At 41.2% G+C, this 24,030-nt stretch overlaps 1 protein-coding gene across 2 annotated transcripts in view; it reads left to right on the forward strand.

The window, feature by feature from the left end:
* Positions 1-222: 222 nt before the first annotated feature.
* Positions 223-24,030, forward strand: part of Atf6 (activating transcription factor 6) — a 164,176-nt gene continuing 140,368 nt past the window's right edge. Inside the window, exons 1-6 of one of the 2 annotated variants that reach the window (XM_028781831.1) lie at positions 223-338; positions 11,536-11,612; positions 13,063-13,150; positions 16,096-16,196; positions 22,027-22,153; positions 22,875-23,078. In XM_028781831.1, coding sequence (XP_028637664.1) covers positions 287-338; positions 11,536-11,612; positions 13,063-13,150; positions 16,096-16,196; positions 22,027-22,153; positions 22,875-23,078 — 649 coding nt within the window. In that variant the 5' untranslated portion in view covers positions 223-286. The remainder of the gene's footprint in view (positions 339-11,535; positions 11,613-13,062; positions 13,151-16,095; positions 16,197-22,026; positions 22,154-22,874; positions 23,079-24,030) is intronic. The other variant, XM_028781832.1, reaches the window with a different exon arrangement.

Consider the following 24,030-nt stretch of genomic DNA (forward strand, 5'->3'; position numbering starts at 1 on the left):
GAGAGAAACAAGAACCACCACAAACCTCCACAGAGGGACAGAAAGTGCTGAACTCCTCGTAGGGAAATATTTACTCTCAAGTCTATTGAGCTTATCTGCTGACGTCTCCCTTAACTTTTGCTCCAAGTTCCCGTGTGCGGTGAGATAGTTTGCCTCCGCTCGGCCACCGTCCGCCAGCGTTCAGCATATTTTGTCCTCTGGCTGCTGCCGTCTCGGATTACTCACCGATCCGAGTTGTGAGGGAGAGGTGTCTGTTTCGGGGAAGCCGGCTTGTGTTGCCGGCGCCATGGAGTCGCCTTTTAGTCCAGTTCTTTCTCATGGACCAGATGAAGACTGGGGTGAGTGGATCCGCGAATGTACCCGAGCTAGGTCGGGCCGCGTCTGCGGGGGTTTTTCTCCCGATTTCCGCCCGGTGGCGGTGACAGGTGTGGACGAACCAAGTCAAGGGAGCGAGGCCACGGGTTGCGGGGTCGTGGAAGAGACTGGCAGAGCCGCTGGGCTTCTGTCCTGGCCGCAGCGATAGTGAAATGATGTTCTAATTGAAATTGCTGTAGTTTTTCAGCGTGTGTTCCTGGTGGAAATTCCAGATTATCTTAGGGACCAGAGCTCAGTAGGATGACTGTAGCTTCCCCAAAGGCTCCAAGCTATTTTCTCAGACTGTGGGCGTGTGGGTGGGGAGCGGAGTGTGTGCCTGCGCATATGTTTGTGTGTGCACTGCACGTTTACGAGGTATGTTGAGAAAACATGGTTGAAATACAGAAGAAAATCCTTGTCTCCCAGCTTTAACTATTGGTTTAAGACATCTATCCAAATTGGCAAAGAAGAAACTCGCCCAAGCACCTGACCTTGTGTCCCTGATTACTAGATCTAACACAAACTGATGTAATCCTGACTGCTGTCCAAACACAGCTCTGAAATCTCTTGTTACATCTAATTTTGGTGTTCAGGAAGGATGGAATAGAGAGTGACTAAAGACAAGCTTTGGCATCTAAATCCTTAGAAAAAGCTGATATTCCCCCTCTTGATTAGAAGACAGAATGTTAACAGGATTATGTATGTTAATATATGAATTTGGAGTTTTGTAGGTGCCTCAGTTTTGGGGTGTCCTTCAGTTTTGGGGACACTTTTCTTTCTTGGACCAACATTCCACTGTAACATGAGTGGATTCTCGACCAGGAAGTATTGAGCATCCTAGTTTAACTTAACAGTGGCAGATGTTCTCTACAGTTAACAGTCCTTGGGCAGGTTTCAACAACTTTCTGGGAAAAAAAAAAACCCAAACTTTAAATGTCCATTCTCTAGTGTGTTTTCCCAGCTAACTACTTTTGTTATAGTCATAGCAGTCACTTGTTTACAACACTATTTTTGTCAGCTATTCTGCTAAGCCCAGTACATGTGTTATTTATGTTATGTTTTTAACAGTTCAGTGAGGTCCTGCCGTTCTATAGATGTTGAAACCGAGGCTGACATAATCTGTTCTCTGAGTCTTAGACTAGTACTAGGTAAAGTAGGATCAGAACCAGGCTTATCTAACTTTGAAGTCTGTGCCTCTGGTTTTTCTACTCTGTAACACTTTCCTAATTGTTTCTCTAAAGGCTGGATTCTTCCTAATGCTTCTGTAGTTAACAAGTCTACTTCTGTATGTTGGGTAGTTAGGATTAGTTTTCTCAACCATTTGACCATTATGTTTGTGGTATTTCTTCAAAGTATAACTATGAGGCACTTCCTGATAGTATTATTTTGTCCTAGATTCTGATTCTTAGCTGCATTTTCCTAACTCCTAATCTTGATTCTTCAACAACATTCAGTTCTTTGTAGTCAGCTGACTGACTCCTTTTGTAGGTATCCTGCCCTGTCTCTTCTTGAGTATGTCCTTTTCCCAGTGCTTTTTAGGTTTCTCTTTTCAGACTGTTAACAATTGTCTCTTGGCTCAATACTTTTATCCCTCAGGTGTTCAGTAGGTAGGATAGATTTTGTAGGCGTTATAGTTCAACACTACTGTCTACTAGGGTTTCTCAATAAAAGAATGTTTTTTTTTTTTTTTTTTGGTAGTTGCTATTTTGGATGTTTGGTTATTTTACTGATGTATTTAAAAGTGATTTAACAGCTGTCCTGTTAGATTTTAAAAGTTGGATTTTATAATTAGTATTTCTTATGAAGAACAACTTGTACAATTTGAAGGAAGTTATCTCAGCACAGGGTATGGTGGGATGTACTTCTACTTATTTATTTTCTAAATGTGACTAATGACACTTAGAGCTGACATCTACACTCGGTTTTTGAAAAGGTTCAGATAGCAGATATTTTAGGCATCACTATCCTGTGGTCTCTGTTGAAGCTGCTCTGCCAAAGGGAAAAAGCAGCCATAGCAGAAGGTATAGGTGGGCGCGAATGGCTGTGTTCCCATACAGGCTTATGGAGACTGTCATTTGGGTTTCACATAGGTGCAGTTTGTTATTTCTTTTACTTATTTTTTACTTAGGATCTTTTAAAGACGATTGTGTAGCCCAGGCTGGCCTCAAACGTCTGATATCCCTGCCTTAAGCCTTCTGAATGCTGAGATTACAAGCATACAGTACCATACCTGGAGGACGTTTGAGATAAGGTTTTGCTATGTAGTGTAGGTTGGCCTACAGCTTTCATAAGTTTCCTGCCTCTGGCTTCCCAATTGTATTTGACATTATCACTTAATAATCCTTTTAAAAGTTCAGCTTTAGAATTTAGAGTAACTGTACAAATAGTACATGCAATTCCATGTACTTCTCTCTGCTGTTCCCTCTACTGGTGACATCTTACGTTACCATGCTGGTTAGGTTTTTTGTTTGTTTTTAATTCTACACAAGCTAGAAACATCAGGAAAGAGGGAACCTCTATTGAGAAAATTCCTTCATCAGATTGTCATGTAGGCAAGTCTATGGGTCAGTTTTGTTTTTTTTTTTGATTAATGATTGATGTGAGAGGGCCCAGCCCATTGTGGGTGGTGCCAACCCTGGGCAGGTAGTTCTAGGGTGTATAAAAAAGCAGTCTGAGCAAGCCACGAGGAGCAGCATTCTGACATGGCTTCTGCTTCAGTTCCTGTTTCAAGGTTCTTGCCCAGGCTTTCCTTCATGTAGACACTGATTAGCACATGTAAGCCAAGTAAACCCTGTCCTCTCCAAGTTACTTTTTGTCATAGTGTTTTATTACAAAACCGGAAAGCAAACTAAAACAATTAACATTGTACTGCTAAGATGGATAAGCTAATGCTGATCAACTGTTTCTTTTCTCTTCCTTTTTTCTTTTCTTTTCTTTTTGACATAGGGTCTTCTTATGTAGTCTAACTTGGCCTGGAGTATTTGCTGTAACTGGGCTTGCCTTGACTTCTTAATGCTCTTGTCTCAGCTTCCCAAGTACTAGAATTAAAGGCATGAGCCACCACACCAGGCTGGATACATTAGTATTAAGTAGAGAATGAGCCTTAATACAGGGGTTTTGACAAATGTGATCCAAGCCCATCATTACAGTGTTGTGTAGAGTAGTGTGAGTGTCTCTCTCCTAAGCATTCCCTGAGCTCCTCCACCTGCTCATCCCATACCCCAGAACAGATCTTCTCACTGTCTCCACCATTTTGCTTTTGTTGTATAGTTGGAACCGAGTAGTGTAACCTTTTCAAACTGACTTCTTTACTTAGTAGTTTGCATTTGAAGTTCATGTGTCTGTGTCTTGATGACTTACTTCTTTTAGCACCCAGTAGTGCTAAATAGAAGGGTTTTGACAAATGTAAAATGAGAAGGATCTGCCATTACAGTAGTATTCAAGATATGGAGGATTGCGAGCTAGCATGCTCATCAGGGTTTGTTAGCCCTCTTCTCCACTTGTAGATGACTGCCTTCTTGTGTCCTCACATGGTATTGAGAGTTACTATTCCCACAGCATCATTTAACCTTAGTAATCTTCTCAAGATTCTGTCTGATTTAGCCGTATTAGGGATCAGGGTTTCAATATGACTTTTGGGAGGATATAATTCAGTTTGTGTTTATATATCTGTTTATCTGTTTATATATCTGTTTGTGTGTATATGTGTATATGTAGTTTGTATATCTGTTTACATGTTGCTATCTTGGTGCTTCTGGTTTTTAGCAGTTATACATGTAGCTGCTCTAAACATCTGTGTGCAGGTTTTTGTGTTGGTGTAAATTTTCATATCATTTGGTCTGATTCCAAGGTGCATAATTACTGGATCATATTCTAAGAATATATTTGGTTTATAATAAACTGCCAAACTTGCATTATTCTGTGTCTCCACTAGCAGTGAGTGGATGTTTCTGTTTTCTGGTATTTGCTGTTGCCAGTACTTTGGAATTTAGCTGCTTTAGTGGGCATGTGGTGGCACCTTGTTTTAATTTGCAAATTTCTAATATTACATGGTGTTGGTCGTCTCTCCATGGCTAATTTGCAATCTTTCCTTTCCCTCTTCTTTCCTCTCCTCTTCCTCTTACTCGAATTGTGTGCAAAAGTCACTTTTTCTTTTTTTAAAAGCCGCTTAAGAGATGTGTGCCAAGATGAGAAGCTTCCTGCCGCTGTGGTCTTTCTCATGCCTTTAGTACCTTTTTTGAAGTTTCTCTTCCTTTTCTTGCGCTAACCAAAGCATGACACTCCCCTGATGACACAGCTTTCCCCGAAGTTCTGGTGAAAGCTTTCTGCACACAGCAACTCAGAATATAGTAGGTGTTTTCTTATCATTCTCTGCCACCTCCAGAGCATGGTCCTCTCTTCTACACTAAGTATCTAGGTCTGAATCTTTGGTCACAGTATACAGTCTTCCACCTCATTCTATCGATGAGGTCTGCTGATTATTCAGTCACTTTCAGTCCCTTCTCAGAAGATGTAGCTGCTAGCTTCCAGTTACTTTCTCCAACAAGCTGCTGCTGGGATTCTTGGATATTTCAGTGGGCGTGGCCAGTCTTTTCTCAAGTCTTGTTACTCTCTCTCTCTGATGATTGTTCCCCAAAGCTTTCCTTCTTAGCCTCTTAACATCTCCTCTTTCATGTTCTGCATTAGAACGTCCAGTCTCTCTCTGTCTCATCTCACTTACCTGCATGCTTGCCCTTCCCCCATGTAGATGCTGAGGGTGGCCTCTTGTTACTAGAGACACCAGTTTTCTCTGTAAGTTTCAACTCCCTCATGCTTTATTAAAAATGCTACCCAAGCTCTTTCTCCTAAATATTTCTCCCGTCTCTGTTAGAAACAAACATGTAGTTAGTTACCTTCTCCTATGTGGGGGAAAAATTCCAAACTTCCCTTAGATGTCACTTTCTCTCTTGCTGTCACCACATTTCTCCGCCCGTCACCTTTTTTCTTGAAAGTCCATGTTTAACGGTGACCCCAACTTTTCTTCTTTTAGCTCTCCTTTTTGTTATATTGATTTCTTTATTTGTGTGTGGAGGGTGGTGGTGGTGTGCATGCCAAGGCACATAGGCGATTATCTTCAGCATTGATTTTTTTTTTTCTTCCATCATGTGAGTCCTGGAGGTCAAACTTGGAACATCAGACTCAGCAGCGAGCACTTACTGAACTACTGAGCCGTCTGTGGCCCCCATATTACTGAAAATAATAAGACTCTGGTCAGGCTGAGATGGAGTAAACAAATAAGCGGTCAGGGCAGAGGGAGGTGAGGTGGAAAAGCCTGCTAAGGAAGCCTAGAATCCCAGCTGCTGTCATTGAGGGAAGTCTAAGTGTTAGAGGTGTGAACTCGCTGGAAAGGACATAGGGATAGACAGTAGATTTAGTCCTTTAGAATGATACTTTGTGCTGCTACTAGTTTCTCATGGATTCTTCTGAAATAGTCTATACATACAAAAGTGCATTTATCCACCTTCAGTTTTTTTTTTTTAAAAACCACAGAACATGAAAGATTAGTCAGTGTACTGTACCTGTATTTCCCACAGAACATGAAAGATTAGTCAGTGTACTATCCTGTATTTCCCACAGAACATGAAAGATTAGTCAGTGTACTATACTGTATTTCCCTATGCACCAGCTGTTATAATCCTGCCCCACTTACTTTGTGTCTCCTTACTACCCACAATTCCCCCTTTCACCACCCAAAACACAAGCGTACAGAATGAAACTCCTAAATATTTTACCAGGTATTTCTTAGGAACAAGTGATGTTTATTTACAAAAACCCCATTAATACATGACAATATTTATAGTTCTAAGCCAGACCACAGGGCTCCTTCTTATCTCTCATCAACTTTGGTCACCCATCACTTACAACAGGAGCACATTTTGAGAAGTGTGCTTGCTGTGTGACTGTCATAGTGTGGCATCTGCTTACAGAACCTAGATTTTAAGGTCTCCTACACACCTAGATTGTGTGACACGTATGTGCATAAATAATACACACATAATATGCTACAGCCTATTGGTCCTATGGCCACAATGAGCAAAACAATCCGAGATTAAATAAAATACAAGAGACAGCGATGCAGTTGAGACACAGTAGGTGTAAGATGTATGATATATCTGCCAGTGTGACATGGCTCACTATTTTATTGTAAAACTGTTTTTATAAGTAGAGGGAACACACTATTAAATAAGGAGGAGAAGTATACTGTGGCAAATCCTAAACTAGTAACATAATTGTCAGTTGTCATCATCAGGAATTATGTGTATACTATACATAAATTGTATGCTTTTATGAGCTTCACAGAGGTTGTTTAAACTTTATTACCACAAATAACTGAGTATCCATCATCATAAGATACCATGACAGCCCTGATTGCTAGGTGATAGGGGTTTTCAGGTCTGTTACAATTTTTGGGGACTGCCTTTATATAGTGTTGACCATATTTGTTTTCAACATCCCTTTTAAAGCGTTTTTGTTGTTTTTGTTTTGACAGACTCCTATAGCCTAGGCTAGTTTCCAGCTTGCCATGTAGCTAAGGATGGATGACCTTGAACTCAAATCCTCGTACCTCTACCTCCCAGGTGCTGGCATTACAGGACTTGTGCGTGTTTCACCACTGATGGAGCTAGTCTCTAACCCTTCAGTTTGTTTAATAGGTTCTTGTTATGTAACCATGTTAGTTCAGACTTTTGATTCTCCTGTGTCTCTCCTGAGTGCTAAGCTTACAGGAATGTGCTACCATGTCTGTCTATCTTTTATTTGTTGTCATTTTTTTGGAGAAGATCTTATATAGCCCTGTCTGGTTTCCAATTCATGATATAGCCAAGGGTAACCTTGAGTTTACTTTAATAAAAAAATTTTGAGATTATTTTTATTTTATGTGAACAGTTGTTTTGCCCATGAATGTCTGTGTAGCCATCTAGTGTCTGCAGAGGTCAGAAAAGGGTGTCAGATCCCCTGGAACTGTAGTTGCGGATAGCTATGAGCCAGTCTGTGGGTGCCGGGACTTGAACTCAGGTCTTCCAGAAGAGCAGCCAGTGCCCTTAACTGCTAAGCCTTCTCTCTAGCTCCGATTTATCTTAATTTAAAATAAGTTTATTTAGTTCTTAGTTACTGTTGTGTATCTATTTATAACATATGTGTGAAGGTAAGAGGACAACTTTATGGAGTTGATTTTCCCCATCACCTTTATGTGGGTGCTGAGAATGGAACTCAGGTCATCAAGCTTGCTTGGCAGGTGGCCAGCTGAGCCCTCTCTGAATTTCTTTATTATCACTGTGCTTCTACCTTCCCAGTAGGACTGCAGGCATGTGCCATGCTTGGTTCATGTGGACTGGGGATTGATGTGTGTTGTTTCATGTGTGCTGCATTATACCGACTGAACTGCATCCCCATACCAATTTATAGCTTTGTGTTAGCTGTTGTATTGAACAGAGCCTGCCTGGGGGCTATGGCAGAAGTCAGGAGATGATTCGGAGGCTTCTATAGGAGACTCCCAGCATTAACTGATAGCAGTGACTGTGTGTACATACACATGCATGGTTTTGAGTCGAGAGTTGTCTGTGTTGCTCTGGCTGGTCTTGATTTAAGCTTTCTTGTTACTTCAGCTTCACAAGTAGTTAAGACTAGAGCCCTGTGCCATACTGTTCCATCTAGACACATATTTTAAAATTCTGAAGTAGTTTCAAATCTGTAAGAACACTGTTGTAAAGAACACTGTAAAGAACTCTTGCAGTTTCTAAATTATGTCACAATTGTTCATTTCTTTCTCTTTTCTCCTTCCTATCTTTCACCCTTAAATACTTAAGTACTAAATACTTAATTATTTCATCCCCCACCAGAAGATAACAAGCAACACCCCATCCCAGGCTTTCCTATGTTACCATAGTGTGTTTCTTCCATTCAGAAAATAAACAGGGATACACCACTGGTGTTCATTTTACAGGGATGGTTTACATTTTGCTATCTGTCTTAGTGGTCTGGAATTCTTCCTGCAAACACACTTTTTTTTGTTATTGTCGTTTTTTGTTTTTAACATGCCTCCTTGATGTCCTTCATTCTAGAATAGCTCTTTAGCCCCTTTTTCCCTGTCTATCATGCCCTTAACAGTTTTTATGCAAACAATTAATCATAATCTGGATCTGTAATTGTGTCCTTGTGACCAGACTCAGTCCATACAATGGCAGGTATGTCAGAGGCCTGATGCTGTGTTATGATTCTTTGAGTCACGTGGTGCTGGTCACATGATTACAGATGCGTTGCCATCTGTCAGGTTTCTTCACTGTCAGGTCAGTTTTACCTTTTGTGTTTTTATTTATATTTGGGGGAGATAGTGTGACTGGGTACTAATGTCCTGTCATAGTTAACATCCCCACACCCCTATCCTCCCTGAGTCTGCTAGCCTAAATCAGCCACTTCTCAAACAGTTGCCACATGCAAATTATCTCTATCCTGTCTTACATTTATTAAAGCAATGCTTCCACCATTAGAAAGAGCCCTCTTTCCTTCCCTCTCTCTCTTCCTTTCTCCATATGATAGATATAGATATATTTATTCATTTGCTTCATCGGTTAGCAGATTGTTAACTGGAACCACTGCTGACTATTGAGGCTTCTCTCCCATCTGTCATGCTCTTCTCCCTCCCACCAGCTCCATTTCATTGGCGTCTAGGGAATATTGCCACCTACATCAGGCAATCTGCTCTTCCCCACCATATCATTTCTGTGGATACCAGACACTTGCTGCAGATCACTATGCATAAAACCCCAGCAGCCTCATTGCTCTGCTGTCTTAGATGCTGGTATCTTTGTGTTGGGGAGGCTAGGGAAGAAAAAGACAGATAGGAAGAGGAGGAAAAATGGGGCGAAAGGTAAGAAGCCAGGTTATGATATGTAAACATACTTTTTGAATAGAAAGCTGATAGGATTTGAAGGTAAATCCAATATAAAGAGAGTAAACATTGGTTCTAAGGTTTTTGGTTTGAGTCACCAGGAGAATTGAATGTCATTAAGTGACAATTAGAAACAGTAAGTAGAAGGAATACGACCTCCGTTTGGAGTGTGCCAAGTTGGAGTTACTTTTTAAACAATCATGAGATATAAACACAGTGTGTTCCTTATGCTTCTTGACATTATCAGCTGGAGGTACATGTTTGGGAATGCTTGACATGGAGATGCTGTTTAAAGCCATGAGTTCAGTGAAATTTCAAAGAGAAAACATTTGATAGAAAAATTCATGCTGAGCCCAGGGGCAGTTTCATGTTAAAGGGATGGGGAACCATTAAGGTAGGGTCAGCCAGTGAGGAGGGAGGAAATCAGGTGACTGCTTGCTAAGTGAAGAAAATGTTTTAGTTACTAGGAAAGGATCAGACTGTCAGATGCTCGTGACTGGTCAGGAGAGACAAGGACTGTGAACTTAGTAGTATGGAGGTTACTGGTGACACTGTTATGTATGGAGTCGGGTGCTTGACGGGAGTAGGTTCAAGAAGGATGGGGAGAAATGAGAGACTGCAAATGTAGCAATCGTGGAGGTTTTAGCCTGTACTTAAGGCTCATCCTCACAGTCATCTTGCATGATTTTTGGCTCTGGAGCTGAGTTTAAAGTAGCCTTTTCTGACAACTATGTGGGAAGCCTGGCATTCTTACTACCTATACATTATTACTGTGCTTTATTTTAGTTGGCGAAAGAGTCTTGTCACTGGCCAGTGTCTTTGTTACTGCTCTGTTGTTTTATGACACCATGACCAAGGCAACTTATGAAAGCAAGCATTTAACTGGGGGCTTACTTACAGTTTCAGAGAGTTAGTCCATGACCATTGTGGCTGGGAGCATAGCATAGCAGCAGGCAGGGTGCTGGAGCAGTAGTTAAGAGCTTATATCCTGATCTGCAGGCAGCCCTGAGACTGCATCTGGTGTGGGCTTTAAAACCTCAAGGCACACCACCAGTGACTCACCTCCTCTAACGAGGCCTTAGCTCTTAATTCTTTGTAAACAGTTCACCAAGTGGGGACTAAACGTTGAGCTGAATGAGCCTTTTGTGGGGAGCTGGTATTCTCGTTCAAACCACCACAGCCAGACAAGTAAGCTGGCAGTGTAGCTGAGGAGTGTCTGCATGGAGGAAATCACTGCAGGAGTTTAGTACAGAGGAGGCTCTGGAGCTGGGAAACTTTGAAAGTTCTGAAAATGTTAGGGAAGGGAAGCTTTACAGTGTATGAAGTATTGGGCCTTTTCAGCACCTTGACCTTCTTCTAAAAAGGTTTTTTATGTAGATTACGGAAGAATCTTTCTGGTCCATATTTTTCTTGGTTTATAAGGAAACTTCACTAGAAATTAGAATATACTTCAAATTGCTGAAATTTAGGCGAGTCTTTTATTATCTATATAAACGTGTCTGTGTGTACTTGGTTCTGAGTATATGCATTGTATGTGCATGTATGTACATATGTGTGTGCATGTAGAGGCCAGAGGTCAATGCTGGGCATCTTCCTCAGCCATTTTTACTTTTTTTTTTCAACTGAATTTTATTGCATGTGTGTTGGGGTGAGGGTGGGCATGCCACAGTGTGTGTGCAGAGGTCAGAGGACAACCACATGTCTGTGTGTCGGGGAGAGTTGGTTCTCCTTCTGTCTTCACATGGGTTCTGGGGACAGAACTCCGTTATCAGGCTTGTACAGCAAATGCCTTTCGCTGCTGAGCCTTCTTGCCAAGCTTCCACTTTTTGGTTTTGTTTTTAAGACAGAGCCTCTTACTGAAGCTGAAGGTCACTGACTGGGCTAGCGAGCTCTAGGGAGTCCATCTTTCTCTGCCTCCCCAGTGCTGAGGTTCCAGGTAGATATAGCTGTACCCAGCTTTTTGCATGTGTTATGGGGAGCCAAGCCACATTCTCATGATGTTCACATTGCTTGAGCTTGTCAACAGCAGCAGTGCCTAACCTCTCTCAGACTCCTGAGTGACAGTAGCATTTCTTTTTTTTGGTTTTTCGAGACAGGGTTTCTCTGTGTAGCCCTGGCTGTCCTGGAACTCACTCTGTAGACCAGGCTAGCCTCGAACTCAGAAATCCACCTGCCTCTGCCTCCCAAGTGCTGGGATTACAGGTGTGCACCACTACCGCCTGGCTGACAGTAGCATTTCTTTTTCTTTATTCTAGAGTCTACATTGTTTGCTGAACTTGGCTATTTCACAGACACTGATGATGTGCAGTTTGACGCAGCACATGAGACTTATGTAAGTACTTACTGGTGGAGAAATAGGGGATACTAGATGTTTCATCTGTACTGTGATTAATGCATGAGGGTTTCCAAATACTAGCTTTAGCCTAATAGCTAAGTGACACTATTAACCGTGAATGTTAGCAGCTTTTTTGTAATCAATAAGTACAGAGCTATAAAACTGTCTTGGTCTTGGTTTGAGAGGCCTTGTTTACTTTGCATATGTTTTGTCTTAGGGGTGAGTGACTTTGGAAAAGTCATTTGACAGCCTATTTGTTTGTTTTGGGCTCAAGGCTTCACTCTGTAGTCTTGGATGGTCTTGAATTTACTATATAGCTTTGGCTGGCCTGCAGTTGCTAGCGGTCCTCTTACCTTACTCAGCCTTTGAGTACTGAAAGTATAGGTGTGAGTGGCTAGCTGAGTCCTATTTCTTTATTTTTACAGATCCTTTGCTGCTTGTGGGACATAGTGGGATTAAGAGGCATGTGTGCGTCATGTATCTAGTCAAGCGGAACTTACCAACTTCATCTTCAAGAGCTCTGAAAATTAGTCAGATCCTTATTTTTATTTTTGATTGGTTAGAGAACTAGGTAAAAACTATTACTGAAATACTTTGGGCCATCAAAATAGCTTAGATTCTTTTCTTCTTTTTTTGATCAGTGTAGGTGGCTAGCTTATAGAATTCTGAACTTTGCCTCATTCTTGAAGCCTTTACCTGCTGAGCTTGTCTTTTGGCCCTAAAAATGTTTTTTGGCTTTGTTTGTTTGTTTGTTTGTTGATCTTATAAAAATTTTAGAAGTTTGAAAATCACAGAATGCTAGGGTAAGAAAGAACACCCTCCTGTAGCGCTAACCCTCTTTATGACTCCTGTGTTGTTTCTGGCTGTGTCTGCATTCTTTCTTCTATAGAGAGATGATATAAATAGCTATTTATTTGCACTTGTTTTTCTTAATAGAAAAGGGAAAAAAAAATCTATCTTGTTAGATCTGGATCTCTCTTATGGCCAAAGACTCATTTTGTGAATCTTTTTTTTTTTTTTTTTTTGGTTTTTCAAGACAGGGTTTCTCTGTGTATCCCTGGCTGTCCTGGAACTCACTCTGTAGACCAGGCTGGCCTCAAACTCTCGAACTCAGAAATCCGCCTGCCTCTGCCTCCCAAGTGCTGGGATTAAAAGCACCGCCCGGCTTTTGTTGTTGTTGTTGTTGTTGTGAATCTTTAATGGTCTGTTTCCATAAAAAAAAATTAAATTTCACAAATGTTTTAGTTGTTGAACCTGTTTCTTTTTCTAGTTGATCTTGTCTTTTGGCGAGCCAGAATTGCTGTATCTCTGGGTTCTCTGAGATCTGCGTGTGGAGCAGTTGGCTCGAATAGTAGCTATTTTGTTATCCATGGAGAACGGTGCCTGATGGTTTCATTTCACAGTGTGTGTATTCCATTTTAATCATTTGCTGATTTGACCCCTACAGGAAAATAATTTTGATCATCTTAATTTTGATTTGGATTTGATGCCTTGGGAGTCAGACATATGGAGCCCCAGCAGCCACTTCTGCTCAGGTAATGATATGCTTTGCCCATAAACACTCTGGCTAGACTCATGCTATGGATTAGTTAATACTCGGAATTAAGTGGGTCAGAAAATCCTGGTCAACAGGGCTTCGGAATGAAAAAAGGATGAGGCTAGGGTTACCAGCAATTAGGAGCCTCCTCATGGGGTCCCTGAACTTTCTGTACATCCTTTTGAGGGCGGCAGCTTTTGAGTAGCTTGGCTAATGCTACTTTTTAAGTGATCAAAGTTTTATAATGACAATAGAGAGAACAGGAAATTGGATAAAAATATCATTTGTTTCTAATGCTGGTTACTTAAGGTGTAATGATGAACCTTTCACAGGCTGTTACTCAGGGCAGATCAATACATCATAAAATCCTTGTTATTTGGGCAGAGTTTAACTACAGTTTATAACAGTTTACTTTGGATTTTAATGTTCAATTTAAAAATTTAAATTTAAAATTTATGTGTGTGTTTTGCCTGTATGTATGTCTGTGTACTGCTTGTGAGTACAAGGAGACCAGAAGAGGGTGTCGGACCCCTTGGTACTGGAGATACATAATTGCGAACCACTTTGTGGGTGCTGGGATTGAACCTTGGTCGTTAGGAAGATTAGTCAGCTCTTAACTGCTGAGCCATCTCTCTAGCCCTAATGTTCACTTTTTTGAATAAAACTTATAATTCCCTTTTAGCCTTGGCTAATGTGACTACACATGAGAATCGATCAGAAGTTTCATTTTCCATAACTTTATGCAGTTTCTCAGCCACTCTGGCTTTGTCTACAGTTTTGTTATTTAAAACCAACGAGCCATTCTACTGTAGGAGAAAAAGTAGACTTTTATTTTCTTTGAAAGAAAATAACATTCTCATAACTTATAGCTTTTTCTTACCAGTACATCTTACCTTCTTTGTTAACTAGATATAAAAGTTATTATTCCCTTTAATCTCTACTAATTTTTTTCTGGTATGTGTATGAGTGTGGTGTGTGTGTGTGTGTGTGTGTGTGTGTGTGTGTGTGTGCGCGCGCGCGCACGTGCGTAGAGGCTAGAGGACCTTTTTTAGAAAAAAACTTTTAGATTTTTTTTTTATATTCATGTATGAATGTTTTGCTCACATATATGTTTGTGTACCATGTGTGTGCCTAGTGTTTTCAGAGGTCAGAAGAGGATGTTAGAGCCCCTGAGTAGTGAGAATTTTGGTTTCTTTAGAAACACAGAAATATTATAAGAATGTGTTTTTGTTTTAATACCAGGTTTGGAATATGGGACTGCTTCAGATTGCCTACAGTGGCTGACTATGATTTGCCTTGTGCTCTAGCAGGGGAGTGATTTGCCAGCTGCAGATGGTTTCTGCAAGTGTCTGAAATTTGGAATTCTGGGGATTCTTCAGAATATAAATGTTAGCGCACCAAGAGGTGGGGTGGATTGTTGGTTGGTAGTTAGTTGCTGTTAGTTGTGGTTTGTAAGTAGTCGTGTGCAAAGAAAAAAAAAAAACAAGAAAAATTAGATATCCTGACAATTAAGATCAAACTGGCCCCAAGGAACTTGACACCCCTAGTCAGCAGGAAGTAGTCTAATGATAAGGTTCCCCCTTTCCCCTCTGTTCCTTTTCCTCTATCTAGTGTTAGGGGGTTGAAAGGGTAGAAGAAGGGGAGTGAAGGGTGGAAGAAAAGAGAACCCACAAAGTAGCCAGAAGTCTGGCTACACCCCGGAACTGGAGTTATGGACTGTTGTGAGCTGCCATGTGGGTGCTCGTAGTCAAACTCAGGTCGTCTGTTTAAAAAAAGTGCTCATCACAGCTCTCTCAGCTCTCTGGTCCCCTCTGTCCCTTTCCAAGTTATTTCTTTGCAGCAGAGCCTCTTCCTGACCCCAGAGCTCATGCTCTTTGGTGAGGCTGGCAGCTAGCAGTGCTGATGTTTTTAAGGGAGCTTGATGAGGTTGGGCTTGAGTGCGTTCAAAGAGCCTGGAGCAGGCTGTCACGGACAGGACAGAGCTGACAGGAGAAACTGAGGGAAAAATGTCTTCTCCTATCTTCTAGTATGCTTCCTTCTTCGTCCCTGCATACACCACCTAAAAGGAAGTGGGTGTAGAGATCGTTTATGTCATAGATTGTAGGAGCTGAGAGAAAGTGGACATAGAACCAGCACATTTCCCCAGGAAATCTCTTTCTATCTCTGCCCTTCCTATTCTCCTTCATTTTATGTTCTTATTTTGCTCAATTCTTGTCTGCCCTCATAGAATGTGAGTTACATGAGTGTTCTCCAGTCCAAATTCCTGATCCATAGATTTTGGGAAGTTAATAAAATGGTTGTTTCAGCAAAGATTTAGTTACAGGGTAGTAATAGAATACTGGGTTGGGGGGTGTAGCTCAGTGGTAAAGTGTTTACCCAGCATGCACAAAGCCTAGGGTTTGATATTCAGCTCCTCAAAACAACAACAAACGTTAGCAACAACCAAAGAACCAAAAATAAAACAAAAAGCCAAAAATCTAGAGCAAACATTGACCTTGTGTTTTTATATTCTGAGGTGGAGGCAGGACTTGATTAGATGGATCAGTTCATACAGTGAAGGTGGGTAGGTAGATACAATTTAGATGAGAGAGTGCTGTTCGGGTGTGTTTCCTTTCAGATTCTGGGGGATTGGCTTTTTGTATATGGCATAATACTGAAAACAGCTTATAGAGTACAATGTTCCACCTGCTCTTGTTTCTTAGCTAAGAAAGCCAGTGCAGCTAGTTTCTTCTTTTTCTCCAGAGGATGAGTGTAGATACGACTTCCTACAGGAGTAGAAGTGTTTCCTGTTTTCTGATCTTGAGTTTTTCATTGAAATGATACATTTTTGTAACCTTGCCCCTACTACTGATTGAATTTTCAAAAATTTGACCTTTTTATCCATCTTATTCTGAGTTTATATGGATTGCTGTGTAAACTGTTCTCTATGTCTTTCCATGACAGACATTAAGGCAGAGCCCCAGCCTCTTTCTCCAGCTTCCTCCAGTTGTTCCGTCTCCTCTCCTCGGTCCACAGACTCGTGTTCTTCAACTCAGCATGTTCCTGTAAGTGCACAGTCTTCTGTGACGGATCAGGCTAGAACGCTATCTGGAAAATGGGAGTGGGGTGGGGAAGGCAGTTGACATTAATGTTTTGAGTTACCTTATTCTTCTGAGGACAAGGCGACTTGACAGGGCCTTGTGGGAGTGAGAAATCTGCTAGTCTCGTGGGTTCCCCTCCCTCTGCTTTGTTCTTGCTTCTGTAATGCCCTGTAGTCTTTGCTTACTGGCTTCTTTCCTTCCTGTACCCCTCTTCCTCTTCCTTAGAACATACATTCTTTAAAGACTTGGAAGGATGTAAGATTTATTAATTCCTGGGTCATAGAGTTCAGCAGTTCAGGAACTCCTACCTTTATCTTTTGAATGAACTAAGATCTTTACAAAAGTCTGATAGCTCTTTGGAATGCATTCCTCTCCCTCTCAACAAAAGCTTTGAGGTCAAGAAAATGGAGTACTTGATTTAAGTAATGGGAAAGGTAAAGTACAAGAAGAAAAATCAAATTAATATTTCATGTATTTTAACTTTTATACATTGAAACATCTTTATTCTGTCAGGTTCTATATTTAGCAAACTTCTAAATTTGGTAATTCTGTTCATTTTTTTTTTTTTTGTGTGTGTGCGTGTGTGTGTGTGTTTAGGTAGATGACAAACTTCAGGAGTTGGTTCTTTCCTGCTGCCATGTTGCAGATCCGCTGAGTTTTTCAGACCTGCACAACAGACATTTTTCCTTGTTGAGCCATCATCTCTCCAGCCCTCTTTTCACTAAAATTCTAAGATTATTTTTTTGCTTTTGCTAGGCCATCAGCACCTGACCTTAGGATAAAAGCTATTAGGATCTTAACTGGTGGTCTGCCCTCCAAATCTCCAAACCTTTCTTAGTAGAGTTGTCTTTTAAAATTACAAAAGGTACTATGTCCTTTGCCCTAAAACCATTTAATAACTTCCTGGTGCTCCAAGTGTGGAGTTCAGCTTCTCTGGGTGCTGGCTCCTCCACAATCTGCCCATGCTTACACTTTCTAGTCATGTCAGTCTTGTTTGCATTGTCCTTCCCATCCTCACACACCATTTAGCTTGGGCCCTGTGAGTTCCTTTTGAGAACAGTGCACTTGGCTTGTCGTGCAGCCCTGTGCTAGGCACTTTGCAGCACTGCAAGTGAGGTCTCTGTTCTTACAGTTGTAGGGTTTTCTGGTTTTGTTTTGTTTTGTTTTTTAATGAGTCACCATCTAACTATATAGGTACTTTTCTTGCTGCTGTGACAAAACCCCTGACCAAAGCAACTTAAGGAGTAAAGGTTTATTTTGGCTCACAGTCTGTCATGGACGGGAAGGCATGGCTGCAGGAGAGAGAGGCTGCTGGTCACATCATGTCCGTGGTCAGAAAGTAGATAGACGAACGTCCCTGCTCTGCTTGCTTTCTCTGTTTCTGAAGCCTGGGACCTTGGCCCATACAGCAGGCTGCCCACACTTAGTGTGGGAATTCCCACTTGAGTCTAATGTAGAAGCTCCTCAAGTTCTGCCTAGAGATCTGTTTTCAAGGTGATTCTAGATCCTGTCAAGTTAGTGACCAGTATAAACCAGCACAGCAGTCAAAGGTGGCTTCTAGCTTATGGTCCTGCTGCCTCAGCATCCCAAGCGCTAGGATTACAGGGTTCTTTTAAAGGCGGAGTCTTTCCATGTTGCCCAGGCTGGGATTCAGTGCAGGAATGTGCCACTGTGTCTGGCCTGGGTTAATTTCTTTTGTTTTTTTGAGGCCCTTGCCTCACTGTGTAGCTCTCTTTTTATGGAGAGCAGGTTGGCCTTGAACTTGTAGAGATCCTTCTGTCTCTGCTTTCTAGGTGTTGAGATGAAAATAATAGCCAGCACACCCAGCCTGGTTACTATCTTTTATTTTATATTTATATAAAGCGTACATATATTTATTATTTTATTATCATTATTGACCCTACTAGTACTGCTATTAATTGTTGCTGCTCCTCCTCCTCTGTGTCCTCATCCTTTTTCTTGCCTTTTACTTCTCTTCCTTCTTTCCTTCTGTTCTTCCTCCTCCTGTTACTCAAAAGTTTCTTAAATTTGCAAGTATATTGTGGGGATTTTTGTCTTAGCCATTTGTGAGTCAGCTGGCCACTGAACTCCAAATTCTATAATGTCTGCCTCCTGTGAACAAGAGTATTTTTTAAACAACAATACAACTATCAAAGCCAGGAACTAAACATTGATATAAAACAGTAATTTCATATGCAGCCCTGTAGGCCTATTTGTTTTAGCTGTTTTATTTGTTTTTTTATATATCTTTACCTCTATTCCAACCCTTATTTCTTCCAACACCCAACACTAGGTAGGAGAGAAAGAAGGGTAAGAGGGGAAACGGGGTGTAGTTCTCTTTAGACTACTTCCTGCTGCCTAGGAGCAAGGCTAATCTTTGTCTAGTCAGGATATCTCCAACTTCTTTTCTCTCAACTGTCATCAGCAGCTGACCGAGCCAGCTCAGTCAGTCAGCAGGTTCTTCAGGGCAGCAGTGAGGATTAAAAGAAAGAGACAATTAGACAACACTGCAGCATGACCCCAGCCAGTTCTGAGGCTGAGGCCGGTTTATTTTCTCCCAGTGTGCTTTTATACATTTTAATTACATGTCAATTCTAGGTTGAGGAACAAGTAAGACAATAAACAAAGTCCTGTGATCACTGTTTCTAAGGACTTATCTGGATAACCAAGATATCTGAACCTACTTCCCTGTCCTGGCCCATTATCAGATTCCTGCCTGAAGTCTACTTTTTTTTGTTTTGTTTGTTTTTCAAGACAGGGTTTCTCTGTATAGTCCTGGTTGTCCTGGAACTCACTCTGTAGACCAGGCTGGCCTCGAACTCAGAGATTCGCCTGTTTCTGCCTCCCAAGTGCTGGGATTAAAGGTGTGCGCCACCACCGCCCGGCTGAAGTCTACTTCTTTGTCCTGGCTCAAAGTCAAATTCCTGCCAAGGGCCCCAAAAGCTCTCCACAAGCAGCAACAGCAGGAACTAGCAGGATAAACAGCCAAACAGCCAGGCTTCTTCCTTAGAGCTCCCCACCCCCACTCAGAGCTCCCTCAATCTTCTCTGAGCTCTGACATTTTTTTTTCTCTCTCAAGAGTTTCCAGAATTAAACTATCTACAGTGGGCACAAATCATGCCCCTGCTGGAGCAGAGGCGAATAGTCTGTTGCTGTGGATAATCTGAAGCAGGCCACACCTGGGATTAAAACGAAACCATGTTTACATAGCATAACTGGGTTTTAGAAGAAACCAAAACTCACTACACAACCCCAGTTTAGACTGTGTGATTTCACATGTCGCTCCCGTTAAGATTTATATCAGCAAAAGAATCAGGTTGTATTGTATATGGTTGTCTTTCTGCTTTAATTTTAAAGAAAATTAACTTATTCTGGAACAAGTCTTCCTTCTTGACTTTGTGCTTTAATGACCTTACCATTTGGCCTGCCAGATGTTTCCTCAGGATTGTGTCTATCTTTTGTTTGTTTGTTTTGGGTTTTGAGACAGGGTTTTCTGTATAATCTTGGCTGTTTGGCTGTCCTGAAACTCACTGTTTACCAGGTTGGCTTCCAACTCATAGATATATACACCTGCTTCTGCCTCCCAAGGCCTAGGATTAAAGGAATGTATCACCACTGCCAGGTCTGTTTTTGCCTTTTGAGATAGGATCTCACCTCGTTCAAACTGGCTTAAAGTTGGTATGTAATGGAAAATGACCTTCAACTCCTGATTCTCCTGCTTTCACCTTCCAAGAGCTGAGGTTACAGGTGCAGGCCACCACCCACACTCTTCCTTGTCATTTATTTTTGATGATAAAACTTCAGTTTGATGATACAATTTCAGTTTGTCCTGTTACTGGTGATCATCTCAGTCAGCTGACAGCATCTGCTGGGTTCTTAGCTATGAAGCTACTCTTTCTTTGCTAGTTGCCAGTATTTTGTGAAGAAGGTACTTTTAAACCATGTTAAAAAATTAACATTTACTTTTTTATTTTTTGTGTATGATGTATGGTTGTTCATGGATGGCTCATAGTGAGTGTGTGGAAGTCAGACTCTTTCTACTACGTGGGTTCTGGGATTTGAACTCAGTGCCTTTATTTGCTGATCCATCTCTCCTGCCCAAATGTGCAGTTCTTTATCAAGCTTTATGTCACTCATATATTTGCTAATATTAGTGTTGACTTATTGTTTCCCATTCAGTTTAGATTATAACCCATTGCTATGATTACTTACTTTGATTCTTGTGTTGTCTTGTATTTAGCCACTAGGAGTCTCTTTCTATGGCTCCTGTGATCTTTTACTATGTTTCTGTTGGGCTCAGCCATCTTACATCAAGGCTCTTTCCTGAGCCACTGCCCAACCCTTGCCGTGAGTTCCCCTTGTGAATGTGTTCCCAACCTTTATGGTGCCCTGACAATTCCCCCAGGCATAGATGGTGGTTTTGCAGCCCCATCTAGTGCCTGATGGTTAAATTATTCAGGAAGGAATATTTTCTCTTTTTTTTTATTATTATTATTTTTATTTTTATTGGATGTTTTATTTACATTTCCTATGTTGTCCCCTTATCCCATCCCCCACTCACCCAGGAACCCCCAATCCCCTCACCCCTCCTCCTTCTTCTCTGTGGATATAACCTCTATCTACCCCCCAACTCCCACCTCCCCACCCTCAAAATTCCCACCCCCTGGGGCATCCAGCCTTCATGCGGTCAAGGTTCTCTTCTTCCACCTATGCCTAGCAGGGCCCTCCACTCTTACATATTCAACTGAAGCGCTGGATCCCTCCCTAAGTGCTCCCAGGCTGGTGGTTTAGACCCTGGGAGCTGTGGTTGGTTGGTATTGTTGCTCTCCTCATGGTGCCACAAAATCCTTTCAGCTCTCCTTCAGTCTTCACTCTAACTCCTCTATTGAGAACCCCATGATCAGTTCAATGGCTAGTTGTGAGCATCTGCCTCTGAGTATGTCAGACTCTTGAAGACCTCTGAGGAGATATCCTCAGAACCGGGGTTTAGATGGTTGTGAGTCACTGTGTGGGTGTTGAGAACTAAACTTGGGTCCTCTGCAAGAACAAGTGTTCTTATCTGCTTAGCTAGTTCCAGGTCCCAATTTTGAAATTTTAAGAAGTTCTGTTGTGTTTGTAGGCCACAAAGATATTTCCCTGCATTTTCTTATATTAGCCATATAGTTTATCTTTAATGTTTAGATTTTCTATACCTTTTGAGCCTACTTTACTATGTGTTATTAGAAGGGAATCTTAATTTTTCCTATGTTACCCTAACAAATATGACAGATTCACTGAAAATTAAGAGATAATTGTTAAATGTCAGTGTCATCCTAATACATCTTTATAGTATCTGTTCATCCATTAAATAAAATGTTTAAGATTAATCTCCTTTAAATATTATGGGAAAAGGCAGTGTTGATAAAAAAGAATTACTAGAATTACTTTAATTTTGAGATCCTTTTAAGGAAGAATAAAAGAAATGAGAAAGGATATTAGTCGTAGCTCTAGCCTTATGGTGATAAGTGTGTATGACTACAGATCGGATAAGATCAGAGTGCGTGGGAAGACATGGGAACCCATGAACGATTTATGCTTGTTACATGAGTGTGGCACACTGATGCTGCCTTTTGAATGTCTTTCCTCTGGGGTCTGTGAGTGCCGACTTCCCAATAGTCACTTAAACCTTGTCTTATCTTCACACTGAGCTGGCTTGTGGCACTTCTCTGTTATGTAAGATCTTGTTCTCTTTTGTACATAACTTGTTGCTCAGAGATTCCACCCTTGCTCATTAGTTGTTTGTGTTTTGCTGCAGGAGGAGTTGGATTTGTTGTCTAGTTCTCAGTCTCCCCTTTCCTTATATGGCGACAGCTGTAATAGCCCCTCCTCAGTAGAGCCACTGAAGGAAGAGAAGCCTGTCACTGGCCCTGGAAACAAAACGGGTATCTGTCGGTCTCCCAACTTCTATTATTTCTATTTTAGACAACTTAGGTTCCATATTTAAAAGGCAAGTCTTGGATTAAGCTTATATTTATTAAACTGGCTTGTGTTTTTGAATTAGTCTATCATTTTATTTTATTTATTTTATTATGTGTACGGGTGTTTTATCGGCATATGTGTCTGTGAACCAAGTGTGTACCTCCTGCCACCAAAGGCCAAAAGAGGGCTTCAAATCCTCTGGAACTGGAATTGCAGACAGTTGTAAGCTGTTCCAGAATCCAGGTCCACTTGAGAAACAACCAGTATTCTCAAAGCCCCTAAATTACATGTTATTTTTGTTGTTGTTCTGAATGATAACTGTGAAGAGGACAAGGGGGAAAGATCTTTTGTGATGGTCTTTGTCGTCATAGGTGAAAATAATTAAAATAGCCTTGGACTCCATTGTCTTCAGGAGAGGTTACAGAGGTCCTGTTAAGGCAGTGTGTGAGGTTATGCCTGTCACCTTATTAAGCCGCACTTCATTCAGTAATTTTAGCATTATCCTTTACCAGTTCATGTTGCCCCTCCCAGTACTGAACAAAGGATGATCTCAGATTACAGAATAGCTGTACTTACTTATGCTCATTGCTGATCGAAGTCAGGATAATACATAGAGGAGACTATGTAACATATCTTTTCTTAACTTTCTTCAGATTGACTTGAAGTTTTGTTTTTTTACTTTAGAACATGGGTTGACTCCAAAGAAAAAAATTCAGATGAGTTCAAAACCTTCAGTTCAGCCCAAGCCTTTATTACTTCCAGCAGCACCCAAGACTCAAACAAATGCCAGTGCTCCAGCAAAAACCATCATCATTCAGACCCTACCCGCCCTTATGCCGCTGGCAAAGCAGCACTCGATCATCAGCATACAGCCTGCGCCCACCAAAGGTACCCATGAGACTATGATGCTCTGTGTTTATTGGAAAGAAATAAGGCTTAGATTACACATTTTATTTTAATTTGTGTTAAAATTTTTGAACATGTGCCATCACATCAGGAAATGACCTTGGTTCTAAGGATTTTGCAGAGATGGCTAATGTGGTTCCTGGCCTTGCAGAGACAGAACACTACAGATCATAACTGTTGCTTCTTTTTTCTTACAGCTTTTATTGTGATAATATCTGTATTTAAGGTGCTGTTGTGATTGTTGTTGTTGTCCTCCTCCTCTTCCTCTTCCCCCTCCTCTTCTTCCTTCTCTTCTTCTTCCTTCTTCTTCTTCCTCTTCCTCCTCCCCCTCCTCTTCTTTAATTTCTCTCTTGCTTTTTTGAGGCAGAGTCTCATGTATCCTTAACTGGTCTGGAACTCTGTAAGTAGACCAGGCTGGCTTCAAACCAACAGAGATGCTTGCTTCTGCCTCCTGAGCACTGGCACTAAGGGTGTGTGCCCCACCTGGCTGAGGCTTTTGATATAAAACCACTTAGAATGAGGAAGACATTTTGGAAGACGTTTGTATTGCTATTTTATTCTGAGATTATTCTGGCTGTGGCCTTTTTGTTTTATCTTTTTTTAGGGGTGTTTAGGATTTAAAATAATAATTATTATTTATAATAATAATCCCATTTCAAATCGGGGATGCACTGAGCAATAATCTGGCTCTTAATTTCTGAAGAGACTGTGTGAAGTTTGATAAGCAGGGCATTGAACTAGGTTTTAGAAGACCTGACTTGCCAACTTAGCTCAGAATTGGTGTTTTTCTATATTTTATCCACAAGATGGCCTCATGTACTTATGAGTCTACAAGAAAGTCAAATGGATGTCAATGGTTCATAAACTAGTGAGAGAAATTCAGGTTGAGAACTTGATAATCTTGAGATACATGACATCTCTTAGGCAACTTAGT

The sequence above is a fragment of the Grammomys surdaster genome, unplaced genomic scaffold (genome assembly GCF_004785775.1).
Source record: "Grammomys surdaster isolate TR1022 unplaced genomic scaffold, NIH_TR_1.0 554, whole genome shotgun sequence".
Lineage (NCBI taxonomy): Eukaryota > Metazoa > Chordata > Mammalia > Rodentia > Muridae > Grammomys > Grammomys surdaster.